Here is a 21,782-nt window from a genome sequence, read left to right on the forward strand (position 1 = left end):
TCTTTAGTTAGTTTCCACCCATTGCATCTTGTCCTGCCTTCAGGTGCTTTGGAAAATAGCTTGACTCCCTCTTCTTTGTGGCAGCCCCTGAGATATTGGAACACTGCTATCATGTCCCCCCTTACCCTTCTCTTCATTAACTAGACATTCCCAATTCCAGCAACCGTTCCTTATATGTTTTAGCCTCCAGTCCCCTGATCATCTTTGTTGCTCTTCTCTGTACTCTTTCTAGAGTCTCAACATCTTTTTTACCTGGATATATTTTTAAATTTTATTATCTCTTATCCAACCATTATTTAGTACAGTCTAGTTTTCAAGGAGCCTTTAAATTATCTAAAGAAGTTACAGAGAAAAACATGTGTATCATTTCCATTTTGGAGAATATCTTTGTGAGATTTGAAGTTGGGTGCAAACCTAATAAACAGAATGGAGCATAACGTGTAGCAAGGGAAAATATAAGACTGAGAACTAAACACTTAGCATCCTTTCTCCAAGTAGTAGAAACTCATGATGAAACATTCTCTATGTTTGGATGATTATCCAGTCAGTCAGGATTCCTTCTGTCCCATTGTTTTTGTGTATCTCCACAAACCATCTGCCTGATTTTCTATAGCTCTTCCAAGAGTGAAATAATATATTTTCGGGTTTTAGAAAAGTCTAGATTTATTTTTGTCACTTGACAGAGAACCCATTTTGGGCAGCTATCTAACAACTTAAAGTAGATTGATTTATCCAATGTACATCTCTAAAAACAAATAAATATGGTCTAGAAACTTGCTTGTTTCTCTCTCAAGGTTACTGCCACAAACACTTAGCTATGAGGTGTTCCACCTGTTGGTATTTTTTAGGTTTTCTGGAAAGAGATTTGTTTCCTGTTGAAGATTTTATTTTTAAGTGTTTGTGACAGCTCTAAAAGCTCATATCCTCCTTTCCTAATCCAGTAATTAAATTCCACCTACCTGAATTTCCCCCTGCTGTTTCAGTTGAGCAAATTAATCTTCATACTATATTTTAACTGTAATTGGAAATTTTAAACAGCTGTTTTTGTTAAAGTAAGAGATAAAATATAAAAGCTACTGTATCTTGGGTGTGGAAAGCATGTCATTTCTCTCAACAAAGTGTTTGGATGTTCTTTCTCTGTTTAATTTGTTTAATTTATGCAAAAAAGGCACCCCATATCTTGCTACAAATTTTCACAATAACAAATAGTGTAGCAAAATAGGTCTATGTGGAAGTAAACAAAATAAATAAAAGTTGTGCGGAGTTGCTGGGAAAAATGATTTTTTAAAACTTTCCTATCAATTAATTTTTTTCTCAACAATTTATTCTTTCTAAAGCATAGAATGATTGTTTGACACTAAAATATAAACTGTCTCTGCACACACTATTATATGTGATTTCACTGTGTTTTCATTTGGTAACATTGATAAAATGTAACTTTAAAAACAATGGAAAAAAACCACAAAAATTGCTATTGCCCAAAAAAATAAAGTGAGCCCCTTTTCTACTCACTTTAGGTCTTTAAAGGAAGAATTGTCTCCAGGCAAACAAGTAAGGAAGTGCTTTTAAGCTGGAAATCATAGTTGGATCCTCCTTATAGTAGTGGATGTATCAAAAGCCTTGCACAACTATTACAAAAAATATTAAACACAAAAAACCTCTGTGCACTGGAAATTCTAGGTATCTTCAGCACACACCAAACAGTTGTCAATTGTTGCTAGTTATTGCAGAAAAATCACAAAATGTTGTTAGAGGAGGCAGAAAGTAGATCTGGTGCATCTCTAGATAATTTACTATTGATTGGCTATTACTAAGTAGATGTTGGAGCATCCTAAAGCCATCTGCCTCAGCATGAATGTTAAATGGCAACTGTGCGAACTGTAGTTTAGATTACAGAACTAGAAGTTTTGTTGATCTTGCTTATACACCAACCAGGATTTTAGATTTCCAATTATTTAACAATAAGAGTAACAATACAACTCCTCTTCCCCCAAATACTGTTGCTGAAATAACGCTAGTAATAAAATGGATAACTGGGATGAGATTTTTTGTGCAAAAAGGTGTGTGAGCCCCATCTGATTTTGCTATTCAAATAACATTTCTGACTTAAAAGTCTTTTAATTCTGAATAAATGACTTTTGAGCAGACAAGATGCCACAAGCCTGGAGTCTGCCAGCCCTACCTAAGAATTATCAAGATGTGCCTCCACCAGGCAGCCTCTCTTCTTGTGCTTCTTCCTTTTGCTTCAGGGACCACCAGGAGAAGGTTATGCAAAGATGTACTCCAGATACAGGCAGCAACTTGCAATACAGGGTATTTCTCTTTCTCTTCTGTCCACACCTCCCCCAAAGGGGAATCAGGCAGGAGAATTTTTTTTTCCCTTCAACCTCTCATGAAGGGAGGCGTGAATATTACTGCCTGCCGCGGAGCAAAGCGGGAGAATTATTTTTATATAGACTGTCCTGCCTACCCATTGGTGTAATAACTGGCAAAGGATAGACGGGGGCGGAACGAGGAACCGCCAAAATTGCGCAACTTGAGGCTATTGTTTCCCTCGCGAGCTTAATCTTGAAATAACTTTAGCTGACTCGCACCGAGAGGATGGCTGCTCGGGGCCCCGTTTCGAGGTAATCTGACACAAACGCGCAGGGCATCGCGCTATTCGCCCCGAGTTACTCTTCGTCCCGATCCTCTGAAGCAGGGCCCCATCGACGCAAAGGAAATCCCATCTGTGTGAATGGCAGTCAGCAACCGTAGGATCGCGAATTGTTGCCCCTTCAGCTAACAGCGCCTTTTCCCCTCATAGACAGCTTTCCTCTTTCCTCCTGCCCGAGCCGGGTCGGGCATTTCTCACCGAACTCGCTCCAAAGTTGCCGCGTTTGGCCCCCTCAACCCAGTCAGCCGAGTCCACCGGCCCCGGAGTGAAGCCGGCCTTCTTGAGCTTACCCCCTCGCTCGCCGCCAATCCCCGCCGGAACCTCCTTCGGCTCCGGCTATCTCATCCTCGCGGGGAGCTGCCAGCACTGCGCGGCGACAGCTGCGGCAAGCGAAGCGGAGGCAGGAGGCGGCTCGCGAGGCAGCCCTTCCCGGCGGGCGAGCTTGACCTGGGTGGGGGATAAATAGGCAAGGCGAAGCGCGCCACCCGCGCCTGCCTCTCCATTCGCCCCGAGAAGCGTGTGGTGGGCAGGGAACCCTGGGCTACTCTTCCCAGGGCAGGAGGAAGCACGGCGGACCGATCTGCGGGCGGGATTTCATCCGAAATCGGTGCCAGCAGAGGCGGGGGTAGAAGCTCTCCCGCTCTGGCCAGTGGCTTGAGCCACGAGGGATCCCTTCTCTTGGCGCCCGGGAACCGGCAGCAGGCAGAGCCGCCGGTGTACCTCTCTGCTCCGATCCCGCGGCAGGAAGACCCATCCGCTCCGTTTCCCCACCCACGGCGCCTCCCCCTCCAGCTTCCTCCTCCCTGGCCCGCCAACCCCACGCAGGGAGGACGGTCCGGGACTGCCAGCTCCGCTTGTAGACCCCTCCCGCTCCTCTTCCTCCTCTCCCGGGCTGCTCCGGGGGGGGGGAGGTGTTACTTCGCCGTGCCCCCTCGCGGGTCTAGCCTGAACTCATCCCGCCGGCAGCGCTCTCGCCCGCTAAGAGGGGCGGGAAGCGTTGCCCGTCAGCTCCAACCCCGCCCCGCCTCCCCGCTTTTCCAAAGCCAGGCAGACTTTTCTCTCCCCCTCCGCCGCTTCCCTCCTCTTCCCCAAACTCAAGATGAGGCGGATGAGTCGGCGGCTGGCGTTGTCTCTCCTGGGGATTTTGTGGATCGCCGCTCTCGTCCTCTTCCTCGGGGCCCGGAGGAAGTTGGAAGCGGCGGGAGCCGAAGGGCGGCAGACGCCAAAGGTACGTGAAGGGCCCGCCCCGCCTCGCCTCCTCGGTGGGATCTTGGCGGGGAAGAGGGGGCCGAGGGGAGAAGGGGACTGGGGAATACCCGTGCGAGGACAACGGGGCTTCCTCGCTGGCCAGGAACGCGCCAGCGACTTCGGATCGTAGCGGCCAAGTTGGTTCGGGTACAACAAATCAGCCTCTTGAAACCCACGTGGTGACCAGACACCTGCTCGTCTTCTCCCCGGGCGGAGCTTCGGTTCCCGCTTGGCGGCTGCGGTTGCTGGGCGGAGGGAGCCTCCTCGCTCAGATTCCCGTTAAAAAGAAAGCGGGTTTCCCCGCCAAGTTTTTTTTTTTTTTTGGTTGTTACGTTGCAGGCCAAGTGGGAGAAAGGAGAGCGAGAGAGCGCTTGCCGTTGAAAAATTGCCCCGGGTGACTGTATCGGGGGCTGCCCTCGAAAGGCAGCCAGCCGCCTTTATTTACGGAGTGTTGCTTTCCCGAGGTGAACCGAACCATAATTCACGCGATCAGCACAAGTTTCTAGTTTCACTAGTAAATCATTTGGACGGGATGGTGGCTGAGTTTATGCAACACTCCGGGCTAAAACGGTCTTGGCTCGGATGTGAGCAGAGATTTCCGGAAAAGTGATACTGGTGTGTCCGTTGCATATATAGGTGTAGAGTGTGGTGTTGTCAATCTGCATACACACACACACACAAACACAGTGTGCGTGCGTGCGTGTGTGTGTGTGTGAGTACAATGTTACACTTTAAAGAAATAAAAACATAAAACGTGCCTAAAAGCAAGTGCTTGTATCTTCTGATTCCTCCATACCCCTCCCCCACTTAGCTGTCACTATTTTGGCCTGATCAAAGATCGAAGCCAATGAAGGAATGCATAAGTGCCCTATGGTACTGGATCCTAAGTGATGCTTCAGGCACCCTTAAAGGAAGATTGTGGAACAGTTGGAAGTCAAAAAACATCATTCAGGAATTAATATGTTTGGTCCCTTAAGTACGGTACTTGATTGAAATAGATAGGGATGGAGAGTGCTTTTTTTTTTCTTCCCTTCAGTTTTAAGGGTATTTTCACAAGAAGACGCTAAAGCAGTGGTTCTCAACCTTTTTAATGCCATGACCCCCAACCGGTCGTAAGTCGAGGACTACTCAACCGGTCGTAAGTTGAGGACTACTCAACTGGTGCAGCACCGTTTGCAGAATGGGACTTTTGGTGGGCTTAGCAGGACAGAGACAGCCTGGACAATTCTTATTGGCTTTTGAAAGCCAATAGAATTAGACTCTATTCAAGAGAGTCTATTCTATTGGCTTTCAAAAGTCAATAGAATAAAAGGGAGTAGCACAGCTAAGGAAAAGGGGAAAAAAATGGCAGATTGCGTTGTTTGGCAACCCACGTGAAATGGTTGTTCAACCCCAAATGGAGTCCCAACCCACAGGTTGAGAACCACTGCGCTAAAGCCTTTTAAATCTGAAATGAGTTCACTTCTTAACTATGCAATAGCTAGACAGAAAGTGAGAGACAGTTTTAAATCAAATGTGCATTTAACTAAGAAGGATTCTATATTCAAGTTGCAGAAATGGGAACTGCGAAAAACAAATTTCAGTGTCATTTGTTAAAAATGGCCTTAATGCATTTAAAATGTTCTTGTTTAATAGGATATTCAGCTTTTGTAAATGGTTAAAGAGTCTTTAAACTAGAATGGTTTAGTGTTGTTCTTGGACACAAAGTGCACTTTCTAGGTCTATAATTTGAAGATTAAATCCTGCAAACTATATGCATTTGGTTCAGCTGTACAATGTTCAGAACACACACACATTCCATAGTTTATCTGGTAAAAGTTTAACTTCTGATTTACTTTCCAAGTAGCAATATTCACTCAAAAATTACAATATTCTTATGGGTTTACCACAGGGCAGGACTTACATTATTTTAAGAATGTTTTGCAGTGTAATCCTGTTCATGCTTACTTGAAAGTAGATTCCACTTTGTACATTCCCTGTTCATGCTTTTCTGAAACTGAGCCACACTAAACCGAATGCAACTTCTTTCCAGATAAGCAAACCTAAGATTTTGCCGTCTCATCATACTTGTTACAAATTCTTTAAAGAATTGTATTTCAGTGTGTCACTTTCCAGGTCTTTTGCTACCTTGGTGTAAATCTTATTTAATGAAGTTAAATAGATAGTGGTCCGGATTGGATTAGATGGACTTTGTATTAAAGATATTCCTAAATTTTTATCTATTTGGTACACTTTCGTATATTTCTAGTAAAATAACACAGAAACCATTTCATATTTCTGTAAGTAGTATTCACCACGATTCTTCCAACTTGTTATCTGTAGATGGAATCATTTCTCCAGCAACTGAGTAATTATGTAGTCCTGGACTTATGACCACAACTCAACTAGAATTTTTGTTGATAAGTAAGGTGGTTGTTAAGTGACTTGTGTCCAATTTTATGATCCTTTTTTTGCCATGGTTGAGCAAATCATTGCAGTTGTTAATTGTTAAGCCAATCCACCTTCCCCATTGAGTTTGCATGTTATAAGTCAGTTGGGAAGGTTGCAAAGGGCGATTACATGATCCCCTGATATTGCAACCTTTGTAAATACATGCCAGTTGCCAAGTTCCCAAATTTTAATCACATGATGTGGGATTGCTGCAGCAGTTGCGAATGCAACAAATGTTGCAAGTCACTTTTTTCAATGCTAATGGTCACTAATTAAATGATTGTAAATTGAGACTACTGTATACCCAAACTGAAACTGAAACTTAATAAAGCATGTGGATTAGCTCAGGTCAAGTATACTATCTGCATATAGCAGAGAGCAGGTAGCTTGTCTCCACAATGTATGGTTTGAAAATGAAGGACTTTGTTATCACTCATCAAACATCTTTTGTAGATACTGTATATTCTTGGAAATGTGTGCATACTGTGGGTGGGAGTCACTCCTCTGTACTTTGTGTAATATTTTTTTGCTTGAGACTTGAGACTGAATGTAGATTTTGCAAAATTATTTGTTTTAATCATGATTTGTTGAATAAGCCACATTGGCCAAGATGCCAAAATAGCTTATCCGCTGCTAAATGGTAAACAAATCACATTATGCCTTGGAGCAATGCACGAACTCATTTGTTATTGGGACTGGCAGAATGTGTAAGCAAACAGCATTATGGTTGGAAGATTGGCTGAAAAGAATGGCTTTATTTACAATATAATCTACAGTTATTCGGGGCACATTCATATATGAGGGCAGATGTCGTATAATACAAATGCATTTATCATCTGAACTGAAATTTTTAACTTTATCAGTTCAAAAGACTGTTTCATTTTTCCTTGGGGTGTATGTTGTCTGCTAGAGGTTACATTAGTTCTACAGATTGGTTTGGTTCCAAACTTAATGATTGTTCAGATTTAATGATTTTGGTGAATGCTGCAACCTCATATTAACTCGGAGTCCAATTTATTTTTAATAGGTGATAATGAAAACTGTGACTAACTGTGTTTCTGTGCAGGTCTAAAAATGCAATAATTAAACCAGTGGGCAATGTCTCAATCAAGCTTTCCACTCATGTCACTGGCTGGGAATGTCCTGGGCAAGAAAAAGAAGCAGTTTCTTTCATTCTTTTTTTTAACTGCAGCTTTCCCAGCTCTAGCTGTGCTGGACCGAGGAATAACTAAGCTTTTTTTTTAAAAAAATAATATTTTAATAAAGTAGAACCTTACTGAAATCTGCCATTTTTAAAAAATAAATAGGGTAGAAAGAAATTGATTTAAAAATCTTGAAATGTGAAAGAAATGCATTTTTCCCTATCTAAGCCTACAGAGCTCTGTATCCTGGTCATGAATCTATTATGGTTTATAATGATAAAATTGCCACCCTTTTTAAAACTTTCATGACAGTCTGTTCATCTCTATCATGTATAAACAAGGAGAAGAACTCTTTTTTCTATGCTGAGAATAGCTGTGCCTACTGACTTTGGATGGTACTGTTGAATGAGAAATGTTGTTTGCTTTTTTAAAAAATACCTGAACAGAGGTCACAAACATCTCCATTAGTAAGAATGAACATGGATTTTGAAAACTTTTGGCTATGGAATGATCAGAAATTTTCCCTATCATTAGCGATAAGCACCGTTCATTTTCACCATCATGGCTGAGAATGATTGGAATTGCAGTATGGTGCATCTAGAACAGTGTTTCTCAAACTTGACGACTTTAAGATGTGTGGACCTCAATACCCAGAATTTCCCAGCCACAATGGGGAATAGCTAGGCAATCCTGGGAATTCAGCCCCACAAATCCTAAAATGGCCAAGGCTGAGAAATGTGGATCTAGAGTGTTCTTTCTAGGGAATATTTTGCTTCTGATCCCCTAAAGCAGAGGTCCCCAATCTTTGAGCATCAGGGACTGGTTATATGGAAAGAGATTTTTCCAAATGGCTGTGGTTTTGTGTGCTGCCTGCATCCCGCAGACGGGACTTTGCTTGTTTGTGTGGCCCGATTGCTGGCATGCTGCAGCCCAGTACCGGTCCACAGACCAGAGGTTGGGGATCCCTGCCCTAAAGAGCTTTCTAGATCTCTCTTCTCTTCTCTTCTCTTCTCTTCTCTTCTCTTCTCTTCTCTTCTCTTCTCTTCTCTTCTCTTCTCTTCTCTCCTCTTGCTACTATATTCCAATCTGTTTAAATTCAACTTAAAAAAAAAAAGAAATTGCGATAGCCACAACTGTGAAAAATAAAACTCTTCAGATTTATAATTTGAGAGTTTCCTTTTCCTTCTCCTCTCTCATGGAGTACAGTGAGCAGCAGACGTTTACAAGAATGCATGATGTGATGCTTTTCCTCACGGGAACAGAATCAGCACTTCAGTCTGGAGACTAACAGCAACTTAGCTGGCAATCACCCCATCAGCTGTGGGGTTGAATTAGGCAATATCAGCTTGTCTATGGTCAGAAAAGTGCAAAGCTTGTCGGAAGAAAGAACTTGCTGATAAAGCTTCAAAGTGTTTCTCAGTTTGAAAGGGTTGGGTTTTTTTTTTTTTTTTTAGGCAGCTGCTTGAAAGAGGCTTGATACTTGCCTTTTGTAAAACAATATGCTTGGGAGAGAAAGGCTGTGCTTCTTGCATTGGAGTCTACAATACAGTGCAGTGCTCCCCCCCAGCACATTTTTGAATTTCTCCAATGTATATAAATGATTTGCCCATCTCTTTTGGTATGAAACAAAGGAGCAGACCATTGGAAATGTTATCATGAAAACTAAATGTGGTGATATTGGAGGTCAGATTGAATCCAAGTTTAAGAAACCTTATACATAAATAAAGTAATGTAATATGTGCAAGTCACATAAAGTTGTTTGGCATTTCAGGACTCCTTAGTTTGATTTGTATTCGTTTTTCCATTTTATTCAAGTACTGGTTAGTACATCCAAAAATGTCCATTCGGTTTTTAAATATTTGCATCTTTGTTCTTTCTCTAATGTATACATTTTTTCCTATGCTTTACAATATTAATTTTTGTTCAGTGGGTTCTTAACGTATACATTTTTTGTGTATAGTTGCACATGTAAGCATTCCACAGTTTGCTTGAAAATTTGGGAAGTACACGTTCTGTGACTTTTTTAAAATGGCCAAGAATAGTTTTTTTGAATCTATTCCTAGAGAAACCTCCTAGACATCCCCACCTGTCATAAAGGTTAGCATTCAGACAATCACTTTTTAACAACATGGAGATAGTCACAGGCTATGGAGATGCAAACTTGTTTTGAGCCTTGCATGAACAACTTATGTAGATTATGTTAAAATTTGTGTCTCTTAAAACTTCTTCTTTAAGGAAGTTTCACATTAAAATTATTTCAAATTATATTAGATGCATATAGATTTATTCACTTATTTATATCCCATCTTTATTTTTAAATTGTAAATAACTCAAGGTGGTGGACATACCTACCTCCTCCTATTTTCCCCATGACAGAAGAACTCTGTGGAGTGGGTTGGATGCAGAGAAAGAAGTCCAAGATGAATCTACAAAGAGCAATTCAATAGACTATATAACATTCAACTTCCATATTATTCTCCGCTTGAATAGAGAAAGCTGCCTTAGACTAGATCAGGGATCTTCAAACTTGGCCCTTTTATGACTTTTGGATGCTGCCTGGGGAATTCTGGGAGTTGAAGTCCGCAAGTCATAAAAGGGCCAGGTTTGAAGACCTCTGGACTAGATCATCCTTCTTTAATTTAACATACTCCAGATATGTTTTACTTCAAATCCCATGTTAGCTGCAGAATCATGGGAGATGGAGTTAAACAAGTTGGGAGGAGACCAATATTGTCTATACTGACCAGCTGCAGCTTTCCAGGTGTTAGGACATTAATATTTAGTTTCCAATTCCACGTGCTCTCTCATGTTATTTAGAAATGCAAAACACAGAAAGAGAACTAAACTATTTCTCTCCAGCTTTGCAGCTGTGTGTGTTTGGTGGAGATGACGGGAATCTGGCCAAATGCAAAAGAATGTAGGACTCTCATGCCTGCTCATTATTTGAGTAGCAAAGGAAATTTTAGGTACCACAGCTTTTTATATTCCTCACAGTAAGGAATGTCTTTCTGTGTGATTATTGTAATTCAACAAACTTCATTCAGTATTTTACCATTTTTGCTTCAACTGTGAGATTCTGGGCAATTCACAATACAAAAAAGACAAGCAGAGGCATAATGTAACACTTCCCATTGATCAGATTGGACAGGCAGAATCATATTTGGTAGGGTAGCCCCAAGTCTGGTGACATGCAACACAGAGCATTTTAAGTAATTCCAGATTTTTGAATTATCAGGAGTGCAGCAACTTCAGTTTAGGGGTGATTCTATAACAGGCGTGTCAAACTCAATTTCACTGAGGGCCGCATCAGCATTGCGGTTGCCTTGGAGGGGCCGGGTGGGTATGGCCAGAGTGGGTGCAGCCTACTGAGTGGGTGTGGATGGAGTGGGTATGGCCTACTGGGGGGGTGTGGCCAGTTCTACATCATTCGTGTCAAGGGTGCCTATGGGGGCCTGGGCAGGAGTGGGATAGATCTGAGGGTCTCTGGCAGAAGGGGGTGGGACCAGGGCAGGTGCCAAGGCATGGTCCACCGGGGCAAGTGCCAAGATGGCCACCACAAAATTATACATTGGCTCCCGGCCGGCCTGGACCTGGGCCAAGGCAGCGGGGGCCGTTCCCTCACTTTTTCCAGGATGGCTTCGCGGGCCACATGAAACCACTTCACGGGCAGCATCAAGCCCCCAGGCCTTGTATTTAATATATCTGTTCTATAATAATGTATCTTCAGAATTGTCTTTGAAGGTAGCTTAATATAAAAAATATTGCAATCATATGGTGATCTGAATGAAAGTCACTTTAATCCCTTTGGCTGAAAACGGAACCTGTGAAAGATTTTTGAATGATGTCTGGATGACAGGAAAGAAGTGAAAAAAGAATCTTTGCAAAAGAGGAAGAATTTTTTTTGCATCCCCTCTGTGTACTTTTGTGTCATGCTGTATGCATTTTTTTGGTCATTCTGGGGAAAAAACTTGATTGATTTATATGGTGGAAAGCTAAAAAGCCACCAAAATACCTTTCTCTTACAAAACTTCCTAAAACAGTTAGAGTGAGGCCAGATTGCTTGGAGATGGGAAATGAAATGTTCCCAAGCTCTGAAGACACATAACATGTTAAAAAACAATATAGAGAATAACATAGAATAACAGAGTTTGAAGGGACCTTGAAGGTCTTCTAGTCAACCCCCCTGCTTGAACAAGAGACCTTATACCATTCTGGAAAAAAGATTGTCCAACCTCTTCTTGAAAGATTCCAGTGGAGGAGCACCCATAGCTTCTGGAGGCAAGCCATTCCGCTAATTAATTTTCTCACTGTCAGGAAATGTCTCTTTAATTCTAGGTTGGAATTCCTTTAATAATTTTTCACCTGTTACTTCTTGTCCTGCCCTGTGCTTTGGAAAAAAGGTTGACCCCCTCTGCTTGGTGACAGCCTTTTAAGTGTTGGAAGAGTGCTATCATGTCATCTTCAATCTTTCTTTTTATTAGGCTTGTTGTTGTTGTTAATTGCAAAGTCTTGTCCGACCCATCACGACTCCATGGATAATGTTCCTCCAGTCCTTCCTGTCCTCTACCATCTTCTTGAGTTCATTTAAGCTCACGCCTACTGCTTCAGTGACTCCATCCAGTCACCTCATTCTCTGTCGTCCCATTCTTCTATTGCCCTCAATCTTTCCCAGCATTAGGCTCTTCTCCAGTGAGTCCTTCCTTCTCATTAGGTGGCCAAGTATTATTAGGCTAGACACACCTAATTCTGTTCATACACCTTAGCCTCCAGATCCCTTATCATCTTTGTTGCTCTTTTCTATACTCTTTTTAAGGTCTCAGCATCATTTTTGTATGATGCTGGACATAGTATGTGGTGTTGCCAGTACAGTATAAAGCGGTACTACCACTTCACATAATCTTGATACTACCTCTCTGTTGATGCAGCCTAGGAATGCATTGGTTTTTTTGGTAGCTGCCACACACTGCTGGCTCATACTTAAGTGGTTGTCCACTAGGACTACTAGATCCAACTCTCAGTTATTGAGTCAGGTACCACCTATTCTATACCTGTGTGTTTGGTTTTTCCTGCTTCTATCCTCTCAACTAAATCATTTATGAAAATATTGAAGAGTATTGTGTCTAAGACAGACCGTTGAGGTACCCCACTGCATGCTTCTCTCCATTTAGATGTAGTTCCATTGAGAATTACACATTGAGTACAGTTGGTCATCCAATTGTGAATCTATCTGGTGGTGATGGTAGTAAATTTCATGTAATTTCAAATATGCCTAGTCAAGCCAGACACAATTTGTTGGTCCCTGTAGGGTAGTTGAAAATTCTTCTGTCCCTTGAGAATGTAGAAGTTTTATTTGATGTATACTTATCCATAAACACAATATAAGTAAAGTGATGTAAAATATAAATATAGAACAATATCAGCAGAATAACAATGTAATAATCAATGTAAAACTTCTTTTAATAGCATAATGCTGTTATGCAAAGAAATATTCTTCTATCTTCATAAAGGTCTTGGGGGGAAAGCATATTAAGAGTTTTATTTTTTTTTAAGCTCAGGAGATAAATCAACTCCAAATGAAGTTTAGAGGAGAGCCCATTTCAAAAAATAGGAGTTAGACCTAATTGCTATGTATAATGATATGTTCTCTCTCAACAAATAAACCATATTTGAGCATAGTCTCATTCACATAGCAGGCTGTCAATTCCTGGTTCCATTCAACATGTTGAAGCAGAAACACCCTCTGGTGTCCTTGCTGCTTCCTCACACACTGGTGAGGTTATCTAGTTGAGTAATGAAACGTTCACAAGAAAACAACCAAGCTTGAAGTGCGTGAAGGACTTGACAGTTCAACCCAGGGCTAGGAATATTCTCTTCTGTTGGAGAAACAACCTGATTTCATTTTAGCATAGCTGGCATGTTGTGTGGACTTGTAACATGTGTTTCTAAAGATACTGAAAACAAAAGTTTTATTGCAACATTTCCTTCCACGCTTAACAATAACTCCGGGTAAATAAGCATGTACTAGAAATACACTCTAAAATTGCAGAATTAAATTTATTGGAGGGATCATGGCACACTGCATTCTTTTTTAGACAAACCTTCCTTTTCCTTTAGCACTTGCTGTAGATGAGATTCTTTTCAAAATCCATTGAACTGTCAAAGATTTCATTTTCCTGTTCTCTTCCTTCCTACTGAACCCATTACAGACCTTTTTAAATACACTAGGTGCTTGACTTTGGATACTTGTAAAAATTAATCTGAACTATGTACTATGTAGGCAAAACCATGATTTAATGTGTCAGGGGACCTTGGACATGTGTTGTTTTTTCATAGGCAGTTGCTTGGAGGAGATCCAAATTTTTACGGTTGGTTAAACATTCTGGTATAAAGTTAGCATGTTTAAATAAATTCTTGTTAAGATTAACTATAGTTTACAGTGGTTTAGTGGTTCACTAAGTTTGGAAATCTGTTATGCTCCACATGCCCCTGCATTCTAAGTTCCACTTATTTTAGCAAAAATATCAGAGCATTTGGGAGCTGCAGCTTAAGAACATCTGCAAGGGGACAGATTCCATTTCATTTTGTTAATCTATAGTTAACTGAATTTGGAAGCAGAGGAAGAGAAACATAAACCTGAGATTCATGCATGCCAAATATAAGTTTGTGTTTTTAAGTCATACCATTTCAGTTCAATCTTGTTGCAGGATTGCAGTTCTGACTTTATTAGATGTGTTAAGGATCTGCAGAAAATAGGGAAGGAAGGACTTAGTGCTAATGGTTAGGGACTATAATTGGTGAAGTGATGACTTTGGTATCCCTCCTTTGTAAACAAGTGGACAGTCTCTTAGGACAGTGAGAACCAGTTATTGTTAGTTATGTGAAAGCTATGGTTTTAGGTTTAATATATTGTGTGAACCTGGTTTGTGCCAAAAATTGTGGCTTAGTATGGTATAGGAACTCCATCGCTGCTGTTTCAATGGATTTTTAACTCAAACACCATTTATAAATCCTTTGCAGAAACACCATACTAGCTTGGAAGCTTCAACAGGATTTAAGCATTGGTATGCAATCTCTGCACATTAATAAGCTGCTTCTTGCTCTCACACTACAAAGATAAACACAGAGAAAGCAGCACAAGTTCATGCCACTAATAAACACAACTTTAGAATCAGTTTTGCTGCCTTCTTTGTTATGGTCATAATTTTGAAAATATGATTTTCATTCAGCCACAGCAGCTGAGCCGATTTTTATAAAAAAAAAATCTTCCCGTATGAAACAACCCTTGCTCCCCCCCTTCTCCTGAAGATACCAAATGAACAGATAGATCTGGCCATCACAAAGATTTACTGATGAAACTGCATCATACTGATCAATGACCTCCCAGTAGTATCTTATAGATGTTAAAAAGGAGTGGAGAGAGAACAGAGCCCAAGGAAGCATGGAGCTCTCGTCTTCTTCCAACATCAACTGAAATTGGTCTCAAAGAAAAGAGGAGAACCACCATAACAAATTCCTTCATTTCCAAACCCTGAGCTTGGCCAGAAGGATACCATGTTTGATAGTATCATGGGCCACTGAGAGATCAAGGAGGACCAGGATGGATGCGCTATCCCCAGAGAGCATCCACAAGTGTGATTAATGCCATTTCAGTACTATAACTGAACAGAATATATCCATGAAAATATAGATTAGAAATAATGTCTGGTTGGTTGGTTGTCAAGGAAAAAACTTGACTTACCTGATTTAAAACTGTAATCTGCAGACTTTTTATAAATTATTATTCAGATCAGTGAATACTGGTTTTCCTAATAAGACTTTCCATTTGGGTACTTCCTCTAAGCAATGGATAATAGTTACAGGAAAACCCTATTTTTTTTATTTTAGCCTTAATTCTTAGTGGTTTTCCTATTTGTTAACATCTCTGTTTCTGATTTTATATTAGATATATCTAGTCTAATCACTTTGTGATCCATATACTGTACCAGAAGTCTGTTTTAATGATGGGAAAACTATTTTCATGGCTTTCTATGTGAAAGTTTATGTTGATTTAGGAGATGTTGGAATGAAAACATAAGCAACAGCTATAGCTCTAGATGGTGTTATTCATCCATCATAATTGATGAAGAACTCAGTACTATTAGTAATATGAAAACTAAATGTGCTGTATCCAGAGGTGGGATTCAACTGGTTCACACCAGTTTGGCAGAGGGGGTGGTGGGGGCTCCAGTCTGAAGCAACAGTTTGCCTTCTTCCTATTCCATGGGCTCCGGCTTGGTCACCTTCACCAAAATAATGAGGCCCCACACAGCCGCCATCGCCCCAGAGGCCCCGGTACCACCAAAAGAGGGCGAGACCGGAAACAGGAAAGGGGAAGGCAAAAGCCATAGAGATACATTGACTGGCTGTGCAGAGCACCATCAGAGGGGCAGACTGTGGCAGAGATTTGAGAAATTATCTTTCGCCCGGCCTCAGGAGATGGGTTTTCATGTTATCCCGCCTTGCAGTTGCCGGAAAATAGGAAAAAGTACCTTTGTAGGTTAGGTGAGTGAACCTGATAATTATTAATGTTCTCAATTCACACAATATATTGAACTGTAAACTGAGCAAATAGAATTTCCAGCAGCAGGTTAAGCTACACATTTACACGTCCGGAGAGCAAAGCTGTTATTTTTGCAGTCTGCTAGCCCTATACATAGCTTAATATGTGTAAGTATTTACTTAACTTAAGCGCATTACATCAACATAGTCATCGTTTGCAATCATGTGACATCCCTCCCCTCCTCATGTCTATGGTAGCAACCAAAAAACGGTTGTTAAATTATTTGAATCTCACCACTGGCTATATCTGAAGATGACTGATTATTCCAATTCAGGCACTGAATGTCCTGGCACATGTTGAGCAGACATGTAGACAGTGGAGTTGTTGCACTGATGGCTCTAGACTTGTGCAACTCGTATTTAATCTGTGCTTCTCCAGTCTGTCATATTTTGTAACATTGACAGCCCTGATGAATGAGGCCATTTCAGGTAGAGCAATTTTGAGCCAGCGTTTCCTGGGTGGTCATATCTATTGTCAAGTGACTTCAGGGAGGCTTTTAATGTGTCTTTGTTATGTTTCTTCTGCCCTCCATGCAAATATTTTCCAGCAGACAGTTCCCCAAAATGGAGCTGCTCGGGTATGCACATATAAATGATGTGGCCTGCCTACTGGGTCTGTGCTTTCATTAGCAGTGTGTGGATTGATGATAGACTTGCTCTAGAAAGAATTTCAGTATCTGGTACTTTATCTAGCTATCTGATACCTAATATTCTGTGAAGACAAGTCATGTGGAAGTCTTGCATGCCTTCGATATACAGTCCACATTTCATGAGCATAAAGAAGGATAGTGACTACCCATGGCTCTGTAGACTTTTAATTTTATGGCTGCACTAGTTCCTCCATGTTCCCACATATTGGAGCACAATCTATCAAAAGCAGAACTTGCCTTTGCTATTCTGCAATTGATCTCTGTATCAACGGTCACTCCTTGGAAGAGGGTGCTGCCAAGGTAATTGAACTGGTCTGCTGCCAATAGTTTATGCCTTTTTATTGTGATTTGGGGTTCTGTCATGGTCCATGTGGAGTAGGCTGCTGCATCTCTATATTTTATATATTGATGGTAAGTTCTAAGTTGTCACAATTTGTAGAGAATTTGTCCATAATAGCATGCATCTCTGACTCTGAGTCAGCTTCAGATCATAGTCAGCAAAAATTCTCTCAGATCAGTTTTCTTCACTTTGATAATAGTTTGAAGTCTTCTCAGGTTGAATAGCTTCCCATCCACTCTGAAGCTGAGGTGATTCCAGCATCGTTGTCCTGGAAGGCATCATTCAGCAAGTCAGTAAACAACAATGATATCAGGGTGGGTGCAAATACACAGCCCCAGTTAACACCATTGGTGACAGGGAGTATCTTAGAGGATTCTCTGCCACATAGCCCTCTGGCCTTCATGCCATCACAGAAGTGGTGAACCATCTCAATGAATTGGCTGAGCAGCCAAACTTCGACGTGATTCACTACAGGCCTTGTTGATTGACAGTATCAAAAGCTTTTGTGAGATCAACAAAGGTTGTACAGAGTTCACAGTTCTACTCCTGACACTTTTCCTGAAGCTATTGTGTGGCAAAAAAAAATTGTCAATGCTTAAAATCCATCAGTTACCATCATCTGGTTCAGTTGTCTTTTTGAAGCTGTTTGCCCAAGGGGTGGGACACTGTCACAAGCAAACAGTTATAGGGAGCCACAGGAGAAAGCTGAGTGCCAGATGAGGACTAAAGGTGAGCAAAGTGCCCAGAAAGGACATAACATGTTCTTCCTCCCTGACACTCCATCTACCTCAGATCTCGATAATAACAGATCTGTAAAAAAATCTCATGACGGACCTGATCCACCCAACTAGGACAGCTTGGGGTAAAGACAGCAGTTACGGTATTTCAGCAAAGCTCAACAAGGACAATAACTTCTTTCTGCAAATAAATGAAATAAGAAGCAAGCAAACCAAAACCAAACCAAAATAAGGACAGTTTAAAATCAGCAGTGGATAGTCAATCTGTAGAGACCCAGTCTGTCAGAGGCTTGTTACCACATTACGGTCCCCAAGACACCAGCTGACAGTAAGCATGTATCTGCAAAAACAGTATTTATTTTGTCATAAAACAGGACCAAAGAGAAACATGATAGTAAGCATAGAGGAAAAGGACTTCATTTAAAGAGTAAATGCATGAGGAGTAAATGCATGATGAATAAAGCTTGATGATGCATTGCAGTGTCACAATTCTTATCCCTGATCTTCTGAATTTCAGTCCCGTGACATGGATACATATGTCATAGGATTTGCTTGTAATGTCACAGTGCATATTTTATCACTCAGTGGTTGCCTATGAGGAAGTATAAACAAAGAAATAAAGCCTCATCCCGAATGGAGACTCACCCTCAGAGAAAAATAGCTGTGAAAGGAATTGGACAAGACTTTGAGCTGATCCAAAATGAAAGAACATTTAGAATTTGATTCCTTACTGCTGTGAGAAATTTGGGCAAGATTGACTCTTCCCTGATTTTTGGAGGAGATGTGTCTATCTTTTTTTCTATCAGCTAGAAAAACTAAAAGAGAAAGTTCTTGGACCAACTTTTATCGGGCTATTTTATCCCCATAGTTGGCAGAGTAATATCTGTTCAAGAATGTAGCCAAATGTTCCTCTTGAGTTTTCTTATTAAAGAGGAAAGGTGGGATCCTTGATGCTCTCCGAGCTAGGTCTTTTCATGTAAACATTTCATTATCCTACTAGGTAACATCATCACTGCTAGCTAGAAAGGGAAGTTATTAGACAAGTGTATTATAGATACTTGCGTTCGTATATTCTGATCTAATGGGACCTTTGAAGGCTTCTCTGGCTAGGCCTGACATTTATAATGACAATCTGTTGCTTGTTTGAATTATAGGAATGAAATCTAATGGAGGAAAAGTAAAATGAATCAACAAAGATGGATATATTATGACGTGAATAAGAACTCAGCTTACATGCGCCATCTTTTCCTTTCTGCTCTAGTATCTCCATTATTTGATAAGCCAACTTCTTACAGCATTTGTATTAGGAAGCTGTAGGCTGTTTTTACTGACTTGGCTTAAACCCAGAAGGAAATGTAATTTTCAATACTGTTAGATGATTTTGAGATGCCAAACTTTAGTTTAACAAACTCCAGAAGTATGAAAAAAAAATGAGAAAATACGGAAATGAAGAAAAGAGAGGAACATATGGGTAGAACCCTCCTGTTTGATACAATAAATTAGGGTTTACTGGATTGAAATGGTTAAATGTCTGTTTGATCAGAATTTCTGGAAATAAAGCATGTTAATGTGTGCCTACTCACTGGGCCTTGAGCAATGATCCAGAAATGGCTAAACCCATGGACAAAATTATATGATAAGAGCAAAGCAACCTGAGATCTCTTGCAACCCCATGAAGCAGAGCAATGGGATGAGTTTAGTTCTAAATTATGTGGTATCTACATGTCCACAGCAGGCTCCTCACTGTATGGGCAAGGTTTGTGCAACATGCTAGAGTAAGGTTAAATGGAGCCATTTAACATTTAACATCTTAGGTTAAATGATGCCATAATTTTGATCCTTTGTTTGGCCTGATATTTGAACCAAGCAACTATTCTTCGCTACTCTGGATTCAGGCTTTACTGATCTGGGTGGCTTTAGCATCAGAGAGTGACAGGACATAGTAGGGTGGCAAAAAGAGACAGAATTACATGCTACTGCTCTCCTCTGTGCATGGAAAATTTAGTACATGTGGATCGTAGAATGTTTCTAGCCATATAAAAGTTAGAAAAGGCTATTTCTTTGCTTTTTCACCTAGAGTCATTTCTTACCTTGTCTTAATCTCATCTTCTCATTTTTGGGTCTTTTCTTTAATCTTTATTTTTGTTTTGTCTATTTTGCAATTACCTAATCTGGCATTTTAACTAATTACAGGTAGGCCTTGACTTATGACCGCAATTGAACCCAAATAACTGTTGGTAGGTGAGACAGTTGTTAAGTGAATTTTGCTCCATTTTGTCAGAGTTGTTAAGAAGGTTGCAAAAAGGTACCCAAATGACCCTGGGACAGCGTCATAAATGTGAATCAGTTGCCAAGTGTGTGAATTTTGATTACATGGCCATAGGGATGCCGAAATGGTTGTAAGTGTGAAAAATGTTCATAAGTAATTTTTTTTCAGTGCTGTTGTAACTTTGAACAATTGTAAGCCGAGGACTACGTGTATGCAGTTTCACTGTCTGCAGGGTCATTCACCTACTTCACTGCACCTGTTTGCTTTCCCCTTTATCCAGCATCTCAGCCTTTAACTCTGGCTTATCAATTGAAAAGGTTTCTTACCATAAGTTTGTTTGGTGCTGCTGTGCAAGGTCTCTCCCAGAAGCGTTAGATGTCTTGCTCAGAGTTTTTATAAGCAATAATCACCCGCAGTTTTGATGGAACAAAGGGTGTGTCTGTTATGTCCTGAGCCTGTGCAAGCAGGCTCGGGGCATTGCAAATGGTTCTGGCAGGTGCAGGCTGCCCGGGACCAGACAGGCTGTCACCAGTACTTGTGCGCATGCGCAAGTGCTGGCGCGCCAAAAGTTGCAGATTTACCCGGGGATGGCCTATATAAGAGGCCAGGAGTTTTGGGAGTTGTCGGCGTCTTCTAACTGTAAGCTGAACACATGAATAAAGAAGTTTCCTGAGAACTACAACTGCTTCTCGTGTCTTGCCATTTCGCGAAGGACTCAACACTGGCGACGAAGGTGGGATTGCCTTACATCAACAAAAAGGTGTAAGCTTACCCGAGTGAGTCCTGAGCGGCAGGAACAGCGTTGACTCGGCAGCTACCCGCCAATCCAGCGTGCATTCGGGGGTAGGCTGGCTGATAGACCCTTCCTGATACAAAAATGGCAAAGATTGGAAGGCTTTCGGAATTCGACGTCTCACATCCAGAGAGGTGGGAGTCCTACGCAGCCAGGGTGGAAAACTACCTCAAAGTGAACCAAGTGAGGGAAGAAAGTTTGAAGGCTGCCACCCTGCTGTGCGTTTGCGGTCAAGACGCATTCGAAATCGCTGAGAACCTTGCAGCACCTGTTCCTTTAGACTCTGTCAGCTACGCAGATCTAAAAAAGCTACTGAAGGAGCACTTCCAGCCTAAGATGTCCTTCATCGCGTGGCGCCACACCTTCGAGCAGAGGGATCAACGACCCGGAGAATCAGCCAAGGAGTACATCGCCGCATTAAGGAAAGCCACCAAACATTGCGAGTTCAAGGACCTTGAAGAACGACTGAGGGACAGATTCGTATACGGGCTAAGGCATCGTGAGTTACAACAGAGACTTTTTGCTAAGGAGGACTTGTTTTTCCAAGATGCCTTGAGAGAGGTCACCGCAGGGGAAGCAGCGGGCGGCGCCATCAAGAACATGCGGCCGATCAGGAACAGTCCAGATGCTGCATCCGTGCACCAGGAAGAAGTCCAAAGAAACTCTGAGGAGGATCCGGACGAGGAAGTCGACCGTCTTCACCCCATAAAGGAAGGGAAACAAAAAGGAAGCTCTTCAGCTCCCCCCAAGTGCATCGGCTGTGGAGGTCGCCACAGGAGAACTGACTACAAGTTCCGCTCCGCTATCTGCAGGGCGTGCGGAAAACAAGGATACATTGCAGCTGTGTGCCTGGGCCGTCTGAAGGTACAACCTCAGGAAGAATTGCGCCTGAAAGGTACCAGGGTCTCCAGCCAGAATA

General features: G+C 41.5%; 1 protein-coding gene across 1 annotated transcript in view; it reads left to right on the forward strand.

The window, feature by feature from the left end:
• The first annotated feature begins 239 nt into the window (after positions 1–239).
• Positions 240–21,782, forward strand: part of GALNT14 (polypeptide N-acetylgalactosaminyltransferase 14) — a 336,775-nt gene continuing 315,232 nt past the window's right edge. The window contains exon 1 of the mRNA XM_039346512.1: positions 240–3,884. Within this exon, the coding sequence (XP_039202446.1) occupies positions 3,756–3,884 (129 nt within the window). The 5' untranslated portion in view covers positions 240–3,755. The remainder of the gene's footprint in view (positions 3,885–21,782) is intronic.

The sequence above is a fragment of the Crotalus tigris genome, unplaced genomic scaffold, assembly GCF_016545835.1.
Source record: "Crotalus tigris isolate CLP2741 ecotype Arizona unplaced genomic scaffold, ASM1654583v1 scf7180000018001.1161693, whole genome shotgun sequence".
NCBI classification, from domain to species: Eukaryota; Metazoa; Chordata; class Lepidosauria; order Squamata; family Viperidae; genus Crotalus; species Crotalus tigris.